At 34.7% G+C, this 10575-nt stretch overlaps 1 protein-coding gene across 1 annotated transcript; it reads right to left on the bottom strand.

The window, feature by feature from the left end:
* Positions 1 to 6610: 6610 nt before the first annotated feature.
* Positions 6611 to 7731, bottom strand: LOC112191326 (40S ribosomal protein S17). Its single transcript, XM_024330642.2, has 2 exons — positions 7582 to 7731; positions 6611 to 7260 (listed from the first exon to the last, which is right to left on the bottom strand). Exon 2 carries the CDS (start codon positions 7240 to 7242, stop codon positions 6820 to 6822), a length of 423 nt encoding a protein of 140 aa, XP_024186410.1. The 5' UTR covers positions 7243 to 7260; positions 7582 to 7731; the 3' UTR covers positions 6611 to 6819.
* Positions 7732 to 10575: the final 2844 nt, after the last annotated feature.

The following is a 10575-nucleotide window of genomic DNA, read 5'->3' as shown; positions in this document are numbered from 1 at the left end:
ATTGAACGAGTTGGTTATGTGCCAAATCTGTCAAAAGCATATTTTTCTTAATATGCAGTGGAGTGTCTTCTATGTCTTTTATTGTTGGTTCATTTGGAAAGTGGAGGTGTAGGGGTATTTTTGATCAGTATTTCTTTTAATATATATGTTGTTATCATTGGTTATGCTGACGACTAGATTAGAGAAAATAACAAATCCCTTGTGCATAAAGATGTACAGATTGACCTTTCAAAAAAAAAAAAAATAGAGATGTGCAGATTGATTTGTTGTCTTGCTGTAAGCCTTCTCCTACGGTTTATAAATTTAATGTGGATGGCTCCCCTATTGGTACTGGTACAATTGGAGCAAGTGGAGTAATTAGAGGTTCTTCAGGGGACTAGATAAATGGTTTCATGTGCAATATGGGGTTTGGAAAGGTTTTTCATGCTGAAGCTTGGGGTATGTTTTATGGTCTGCAGTAGCTTTAGTCTTGTCTATTACTAATTTGGAGGTGGAATCTGATTCTTTAAACTTGGTAAACCTTTTACATCAAGAAAATGTTGAGCTCCATCCTTTAGGAACTTTGATCTTGAATTGTAAGCAATTGATGCAGCAATTGATACAGGTTAGTCATATTCACAGGAAAAGAAACATGTTGCCTAATGTTATAGCTGAACACAGTGTGTCAATATCCCCCACTGTTTGCTTCTGAGGTGTTCGATGGTATTATTGGGGTGCCTTTTAGTTGGCAGTGAACAATCTCCTTCTGGGCACTGAATCCAATGATTGAAATGGAGACTCCTCGTTGATGAGGAAAGTTAGGGTCTGATATGGAAGCCATCTTTTAATTAATGAAGTAGCAATGGGACAAGAATCAAACACAGATCTCACTGCTTCAAGGGCAAAACAAGTTCAAATTTGAAGTGTTTTGGAAAGAGTGTGGACCATTTTATGTATTGGTTTGCACGGAGTAAAAGGCTAAAGCAAATTCAAGAATTTCTTTGACCCTGAATCATTCACACAAACAAGGGATAAATTGATGGAATGTATCCATCAATTTAAGAGCTGTGGTAAAAAGGTTCGAAATTCCAAAATGAAATGAGTCATTGGGCCTTCTACAGAAAACATGGAAAGCCCATCTATTAAGGTCTGCTTCAAATCCTAAGCCCAAAATCAAAAGTTCGGCTCATCTAAAACAAAGTGTGACTTGACATAAAAGCTCGACCCTTCATAATGGGTGTCTAAATCAACTTTCCACTTGCTTTGGAGTTTCAGGCTTAATCAACTGATTATAGTCTGAGGCACATTTCAAGTCTCAGTACCTAATTGCAAATCTTCACATGATGGGTGTCCAAATCAAGCTACTGGACACTTCACCAAAATCGGGGTGTTCATTGAAATTGTTCAATTGACAGATTCATTAAAAATATCCCTTAATCTTGGTGCAAAACCGAAAACCAGATCCCTTTCTTGTCTAGAATTAATAATGATTTTTTGAACTACTGTCGGTTTGATCTCACAAAAGGTACATAGGCAATCTAGCAACCCACTAGATGCAACCAAAAATTCAAACAAAATCTTTGACTCTACCTATTAAATTCAGCCAATCTCATATTAAATCACTGACTCTTCTCTCAACAACTAAAAAGGTAATTCCATTCCCATATCTCATAATTACCCAAAAAAATATTCAAAGGTTATAAACCCTCTCAAGTTGAAACACAAATTCAAAATCAATGGGTCAATTTAGAATGCCAAAACTACTTGTGTTTGGATCCCGCAAAGGCTATGTACGCAATCTCGAACCAAATTAATTTAGATGCAACTGCATCCTAAACACTAAATCAAATTCTTGATTCACTTCAATCAAATTTGCCCTACACACTACTCACATTCCAAAGTCAAAGCCCTCAAAGGGGTCATTCACCCAATGAAACTCTTTAACTACGAGTGTCTTGATCTATCTCGAAGGGTACGTGGACAACCCATTCAAATATCTGGGTGCAGCCACAAAAGCAAATAACAGACATCCACTCAATTGGTTTCTTCATAAATAGAATCAAATTATGTTTCTCTATAATATGAGATTTTAATTAAGAGACACATTCTGTTTTGAATGGTGGGTCAAACCCAAAATAACTCACTAAATGAATACGAGTGAAAAAATGTTGGGTGACATTTTCACTTACTGTGTGCAAATTTTTACTCAATACCGTATGAATCTAGATTTTTGATAAATAAAATTTGGGTCCCGTCGGTGTTTGAGAAAATTTGATCGGAGAAGAAATGTATTTGAAATCATTGCTTATGTATACCTGGCATAATTTACAACAACAACAAAAAAATACCAATGGTCACTAAGTTATAAACCATTGAACATTTAACTGAATAACTTTTCAAATATCACTTAACTCGTTCACTTTAATATTCATCTTTCACATAACTCACTCTCGTCAAATGATATCTATTGTGTCGTTAAAAATTTAAACGGAGAGAGAGTCATTTTAATCAAAATACACATAATTATTTGAAAAAGAAATATTAAAATTTAAAAAAAAATTTGAAAAAAGTTATAAGATTTCTTTTTTCACTTTCTACAGTTTTCTGATAGGGTTCGGATCAAGGGACACATTGTTTTACACAAATTTTGACACACCTTAGGAGCCATTAGATTTTAAAATATTCAATGGTTCAGATTATTGTTTGAATGATGGTAACATACAACAAGTTGACGTGGTAAATGACATGACATTACATTTTCTAGTCTAAAATTGAACTTTTTTCATTAAAAGAAAAAAAGAAATTAAAATTTGAAAAATAAAAATCAACAAAAACTACAAAGAAATAAAAGAGGAAGAAGAATAACAGAATAATGAGTGTTCTATTTGATCAAAAGAAAGGAAAAAAAAATATATAGCATAAGAAGGCTGTGAACTTGCAGTTCATGTCTGGGCACAATTGTTTGTCACGTAGTTGGATTATGAGACTCTTAAACACACAAATCATATGCTTCATTAATGAAATGAATGATTAACCAAAAAAACATCACAAAAGTATGTATGATATGAACTTGCATGTACTTGTGTATCAGGTTTTGGTTTTTGGAATTAGATGAACAAGAGTTGAAGTACTAAACTGGGCACAAGAAACTGAGTAAGAAACCAATCAACAAAGCCAAGAAACTGATGGGCCTCCTTAGATTAAAGAGAGTTGAGCTAAGACAGATATAATACACTGAAAAATTCAATATTTCAAGAGGGTTTAGCTAGCGAGAAACAGACGGTGGTGAGGAAGAAGAGGGATTGATCAATATACGGTGTCGCCGGGAATATTGTACCATCAAATCATACCAATCACCTTCAAAAGCTTAGCTAGCTAGCTAGCAACACAGAGTGCATTGTAATGAATCGTAGAATCATTAAAATAGCAAACAAATTAATAAATGAAAAGGTCAGAAGAACATATAATTTCACGTTCATATATGTAGAAGTATAGATCTGATTTTCCTCCTTCCATGTGTTCTCAGTAAGTGCTTGTCACTTACTGTGGATACATCACATATTTGAACTAGCTACAGCAAATCCATTCAATATGAAAACAAAGAGTGCATTGATACCATTCTTTTATGAAAACAAAAATAACATGCCTCAATTGGGAGGATGGAGATGAGAGCTGGCAATTCGAACGGACGATGAGAGCTTAAAGTTAGAGAAGAGATTGATGTTCCTTTTGGCGTTTGGTGTGTTCTTCTGTTATTTTTTTTTTCTTTTGATCGAATAGAACACTCCTTATTCTGTTATTCTTCTTCCTCTTTTATATTTTTTTAGTTTTTGTTGATTTTGATTTTTCAAATTTAATTTTGTTTTTTCTTTTAATGAAGAAAAGTTTAATTTTAGATTAGAAAATGTAATGCCATGTCATTTGACACGTCAGCCTATTGTAGTGTTGTATGTTGTCATCATTCAAACAATAAATCTTAACTATTGAATATTTTAAAATCTAATAGCTCATAAGGTGTGTCAAAATTTGTGTGAAAGAATGTCCCTTGATCCGGACCCTTTCTGATAATGTCTATATGAAAAGATTTTTTTTTTTTTTAATGAATTTTAATTTGAAAACAAAAAGAAAAAATCTGTCATTTTTTTCTTTAGAAAAATAAAATTATAAATTATAAATGTATACTTAATGTGTACTGTTTAGACAAATATACCTTCAACTTTAACAGTTTCTAACAGGATATTTTTTCTATAAAAATCAATAAGTTATAAGTGTTGATCGAGTCATAACTCAATGACTACTATGATTTTTGTCTTAAAAATATTAGAAGTACAGTAATCTTGGATTGTGCAAACTTTCAAAAATAATTTTTGTTTTTGCGTATGCTATAATAACATCTTGAGGCAAAAAGATTGTATGAAGAGTTGTTCTATTCAGACCTCCTAAATTGTTATATGGACCTCTTAATTTTTTGGTAATTTATAAAATCCTATTTTACCCTTTATATAAAAAAAAAAACAGTGAATCCTTTGCCGAGAAGATCTAGAGAGAGGGCAAATGGGCGAAGGAGAGGGGACGTAGATATGTTTGAGTCTTTAATTAAGAATATACATAGAAGGAAGGATAAAGATAGCAGTAACATAATACTATGACGGGAGGTGGTGTTGCTCATCTGATTGATAAAGAACTTACTATAGCCATACATTCACATATGGATATTTTTCACTTTGAAGCTAGCATGTTTTTCATGTTTTGGTTTAATATGTCACTAATAATAAAGTTTGATGATAATTTTAATTTGACCCAAGTCTTTCTACGATATAAATGGTTGATTAGATCCATAGCTGTGCAAGTTTAATCTAATCATGGTTTTTCTTTTAGCAGCGCAGGCAAAAGTTTTAATATTTTAATGTTTCAATGAGTTGTGAACAAATGCAATTCAAATTTTCATTTGATTTCTATTTGATTGTAGGTCAAGAGCAATTGAATTTTCAAAGGGTTTCTCTTCCCATTTGTTCGCATCGATCTTCTTCCAAAATGAAACAGAAGAAGATGGGGATGAAAAAGAAAAATAAAAAAGAGGTGTAAATAGTAATAAAAAGGGATAAAATTAGAAGATTTGGGAAAATAAAAATCAATGGAGGTCTAAATATCAATTAAGGAGGTCTGAATAGAACCACCCAAAAATCATTTTACCAAAATAAATATCGTAGCTTATAGTTCTTCGCTGATTTGAGCAAAAACGTTCTAGGTCACCCAAAATCATTTACGCAAACAAATAAAGATATAATTATTGCTAAACAAAGCAACGAGGCTCATTTAAACTAGACTTTTGTGAGTGCTGATAAATTTACAATATATACACACACACACATAAACGTGGTGACTAAATTTGTGGTTGATGTATATGGTAAGCTTGATCAGAAAGACCATGACCACCCGTTTCATTAACACATTTAGTTCTATCAATGTGAAAATCTATTTGCAGGCACAAACCTTATCTATGACTACCAGGACATAACCATAGTACCATACCCAATATTGGATCCGTTCTGCTAACCCCTATTCAGATACATAAGGTTGATGCTGGCGTACTAGGAAGCATACTAGAGACTTTATTGACCTAGACGAAATCATTCCAACTGTTTCCTTAAGGCCTTGTTCATGCTCTGCCCATTACTGCTCTAACATAGCTTCCTTACCCAAATGGAGGAAGATTCCAATCTACATTGACCACAATGGGTATTAGAAGCCTATTTAATTTGCACAATTGGCCCCATCATCGAAAACGTTACCCATAAGTTTACACTTACACCCAAAAACAGAAAGGCCATAAAGCGGCCATGAGAGATGCCCCTCCATCAGAACCAATGGAGGCAGCTGGGTTGTGGTGAAAATGAGATGACAAGATTTCTTTAGGGATAAAATTTGACCAAAGAGGAGCAATATATGCAAGAAAGATGTAGCCTAATATGGCAGTACCATAAAAGAAAGGGCAACCCCACCAAGTAAAAAGATACAAGGAAGAATATGGCTCACATCCAACTGCTTCTAGTTTAAACCCTTCAAAGCACTTGCAAAGTAGGGGTGAGACGTCTCTCAACTGACATTAACAACATGAACCCTGAAAACAAATTACGATTTACTGCTCAAGGCCTAATCAAGTACTTGATTGAGCCCAGACTTATATAGGTTCAAACCTAGCAACATGTTAATTTATGTTACGTAAGAGCAGAAAGACAAATTGACTGCCACAACCTCATAGACAGTAACTTCATTCACTAAGCAAAATGGGCTCCAGAAGCAAAGCATCATGCACACACCACGCATGTGCAACATGATGAAGGTTAACAGAACAATCAAAAGAGAAGGGTAGGAATTCTGGGGTGTAACTACTGAACTTAAATCTAGTACTAATAGTGTTGACAATATTGTAAAATAATACAACACATTTGCGCCCCTCATACAGATTTGGACTCCATAGACTTTACTTTTTTTCTTTGTGTAAATTATCTAGCTACTACAACTGGTCAAGGACAGAGACTAATCATGGCCTAACCGCATCAGGATTAAAAAACCATGGACTGCAATAAGATCATAACATATGCAAATACACACCTGCATATGATCCATATCAAAAGCAAAGCCAGCAACATTTGCAAAACATCAAACATGCTGATTCCATTTCACAAACTAAAGTACCATCTTGCAAATTCAATATCAAGCGAACATTCAATTAAAATACAAAACAAGATCCATTTACCATATCACTACTACCGAATGCAAACTTGAATTTAGTAAACTTGCAGTTCCTCAAACCACAAGCATAAAGCTTCCATTACCTTAAAACCTCCTTCCCTGTGGACCACGTCCATATCCTTGGCTAGGAACCACAACCTGCGGCTCAGCTTCAGATACCCCAGGAATTTCAGACATGCCAAGAGCAGAAAGCATGTCCAGGGTCTCCTTATCAACCTTGATGTCATCAATCCTGATAGCAGACTCCTCAGGTACAAAGTCCATGCGACGCTCACGCTCTTCTTCCTGCAGCTTCAGCGAGATACCCCTAACAGGACCCTTTTGAATGCGCTTCATCAGGTGAGTGGAGAAGCCAGCAATCTTGTTGCGGAGCCTTTTTGAGGGTATGATGGCAACCTCTTCCAAGATCTTCTTGTTAGTGTGGAAGTCCAAGGTCATCTTAGAGTAGTACCTCTCAATCACCTGGCGTGAGGACTTCTTCACTGTCTTGGTGCGAACACGACCCATTTTGAATCCTTAACCTCCCTTACAAAGACAAGACAATACCAATCAATTTCAAGCTAAAACATTGCTCAACTGATGTAACCAATTGTACCTTAGCCTTCTAACCAAGAGGCTGAAGATAGCGAAACTAAGAAACAACAAATAAGGTCAACCAGATTAGAGTGTTTAGCATATGTAATTTATTCTAAAACATTTGTTACAAAATTACCAGAACACAATCCATTCTCTCTTCCGGTGACGATTTTGAAGAATGACAACAGATAATGGAATAGCTCATACAATATTCTACAATGGCAATGAAAAGAACGACAGGAAGTAAGAAAACTCTGAAAAATGACTTACTGTTGGGAACGCCGAAGGTGAAGAAGAAGAAGAAGCAGAGGAGGAGGCGCAGATAGCAAAACGAGTCGCGGCAGCTGAATAGGTGAAAGTGTGCCTACTAGGGTTTCTTTTCTTATGTAGGCGCACGCTTTACCTTCTTCATGGGTTACGGGCTTTGCACCCGACCCGATACCCTTTTTCTTTGTTTCTTAAAAGACAGCGTAAATACTTTCGGATTACAATTTTATTTTCCATCCTCGTTTTTTTAGGATAACACCTCTCAAGAACAATTAGGGTGGACTTTTGGACACCATAAAATCGAGTACCAATGAAAACCGCACCGGACCGACGAGAAATAATCAGAAATGAACTGAATTGTCCAATTAGTGTTGAAAATCAGTCGGTGCTAGTTTTCAGTTTTAACAAAATAAAATTCAAATTCAAACTTGACCGAACCGGATTTGGTATAAATTGATAAAATTACTTGTTTTAATGAAGTGTCAGTTTTTTATTGGGTATCAAATATTGTATCGTGGACTTGTATGAATCTAATTATAATCTTTATAGAAAATTACTTATAAGTGTCACTCTAAGACTTTAATTAGCCATAGGTCACCTAGTTTTTCTTATAGACATAAGGCCACTTGCATCTTCAAATGATTTCATCCAAGATGATTTCGCCCCTCCACCTAACAAAACCAATTGCCCTCCCCTCCCTCTCCCTCAAATGCCCTCTCTCTTCCTCTTCGTCCTCTGGCTGCAGTGGCCAAGACAACTAAGGCTACAGACAGAGCCATCAAATCTGGTGACGATGCCTGAGCTCGAACTGACCGATGGCTAAGACAACTGCGGTTATAAAAGGAAACCATCAGATTCGGTGATGATGCCAAAGCTCGAACTGATTGGATAGCTCCTCAGTCTCACCAACCTCGCCTACTGCTCGCTATTGATCTCCAGACTTTCGCCATTCCCAGCACCAAGTTCAATCTATCTCTAATTGATGACTTGTTCATACTGTCAGTCTGATATCCTTTCGTGGAAAGGGTAAGCGATTGTTTCTCACGCGCTGCCACATTTTCAAATACTTTGTTTTTGTTTTTATGCATTAGATTACAAAATTAATAAAATCTGAGTTTCATGCTGCCATAGATGGTCATTGTTTAAGTTTTGTGCGATTAATTGAATATTAAAAGTACATAATGATCAATTTAAGGAGAAGAAATAAGAGTATTGAAACTCAAAAAGTGGTGAGGGAGAGCGAGCTTGGGAGCAATTTTTGGCCCATGGCCTCGCTGATATTAAAATTCAACCTTCCTCTTTCCTTTCAATAATTAAGTATGTAATGTGCACTTTAATTGTATGTACCTATGGTATATGTAGTTTTCTTTATTGATCAGGAAATAGAGTTTTCAGTAATGTAATGAAATTTATTATATCTGAAAAGCTACTACTTATAACAGTATCTGGTAATTATTGGTAAGTTATAATATCAACATTGTAAAGGTCATGAGTTCGATTCCCACTAAAATATGTAAGGGTGGGGTGGGCTAAGGGTTTTTTTTTTTCCAAAAAAAATTGTACCTAGTAGATTAGAGTTTTCCGAACTGCTTCAATGTTTTGCACTGCCAAAGGCTTTTATACTATTTGGGTTACTCTTGGATTCATGTTGAATAGTGCCCTAATTTTTGCTTTAAGTGCTCTGCTTTCTTGTTTGAATAGTAAAATCCAACGTGTTGTCCTAACCTATAGATAGCACATATTGAATCTGATGTAGAATTTCTATCTAAAACTGATGTAAAATTTGTCTGAGACGGGAGATTGCATCAAGTCTTTCTGCTCAAATTAAAAAGTCTAATGTCGAGGAAATTTCACGCTTCTATCAGCAATATTTTGATCATTATGTTAAAGTTGTTCAAGAGGAGCAAGTAGACAGGTATGGATATCATCATCCTTTTGCATTTCCCCTAACTGATTTTCCTGTTACATTTATAAATAATAAATATTAGAGCGCATAGCATTTGGGTATTGTTTCTCAACTAGTACATTTATTCCAAATTCTCAACAGAGCTGAAGTGAGTAAAGCCTACATACACTTAACCATCTTTTTAAAGAACTTTGCAGGGTTAACAGGTCAAACAAAGGTGAGGAAGTTGCTCCTGACATTGGTTTCAATCTTCAAACCTTCTAAAGATGAAGGGGTGTTCTATGTGATTGTGAATTAGTATGGGTTAAAGGCGTCACCTTCAGATTTTCTATTTGATGATGTATTAGAAAATTTTGTATTTGGGATTGTACATACAATTGAAAAAAAAAAAAAAAAAGCTTCTTTTATTTCCTTTGATTTCTCTCATCGTAGTATAAATTGCTATTGTTGGACGTGGTGATAGTAGTTGAATATAAATAACTTTGGTATTACTATTGTCCAGGCATGTATTATGTGTGAAATCTTAGTACATTGCGAATTGAATATCAATAGCATGTCATAAATGTTTTTAAAAAGCTAACAACAAAAGCTACTAATTGTGTTTGAAACTGCTACTAGCATTATTTTGAAAAACTACTATCACTATCAAACAAACCTACTGCATTTTTGTTAGTTACTCTGTGTTCATGTTAAAACTAGTAATCTAGTTGATATATTTTCGATTCATGTGTTTTCATTCACACGTCTACTGATCTTTGTCATATCTTTGTTCTTCAAAACAAAATTTCATTTTTTGCTGCAGTTAGTAGCTCTCTATAAATGTTGCAATGACTTTTCAACACAGTGATAGTAGCTTTCTATGCTTATGTTAGTATTTTTTTTTGAGTTGATGTCAGTAGCTTTTCTATTTTCATTTTGATTGATTTTAAGTCAATAGCTCTCCATAACTATTATAATGGTTTTTCAAGATAGTGATAATAGCTTTCTCTACCCAAGCTAGTATCTTTTCAAGTTGATTTCAATAGCTTTTTTGTTTTCATTTTGATTGATTTCAAGTTGTGTTATGTCAATAGCTTATCAAATTGGAAAAT

Source organism: Rosa chinensis, chromosome 3 (genome assembly GCF_002994745.2).
Source record: "Rosa chinensis cultivar Old Blush chromosome 3, RchiOBHm-V2, whole genome shotgun sequence".
Classification (NCBI taxonomy): Eukaryota; Viridiplantae; Streptophyta; class Magnoliopsida; order Rosales; family Rosaceae; genus Rosa; species Rosa chinensis.
This window is presented reverse-complemented; position numbering and strand designations above follow the sequence as displayed.

Excerpts from the sequence above, each read along its gene's own strand:
- LOC112191326 (XM_024330642.2), bottom strand. The coding sequence starts at position 7,242 with ATGGGTCGTGTTCGCACCAAGACAGTGAAGAAGTCCTCACGCCAGGTG.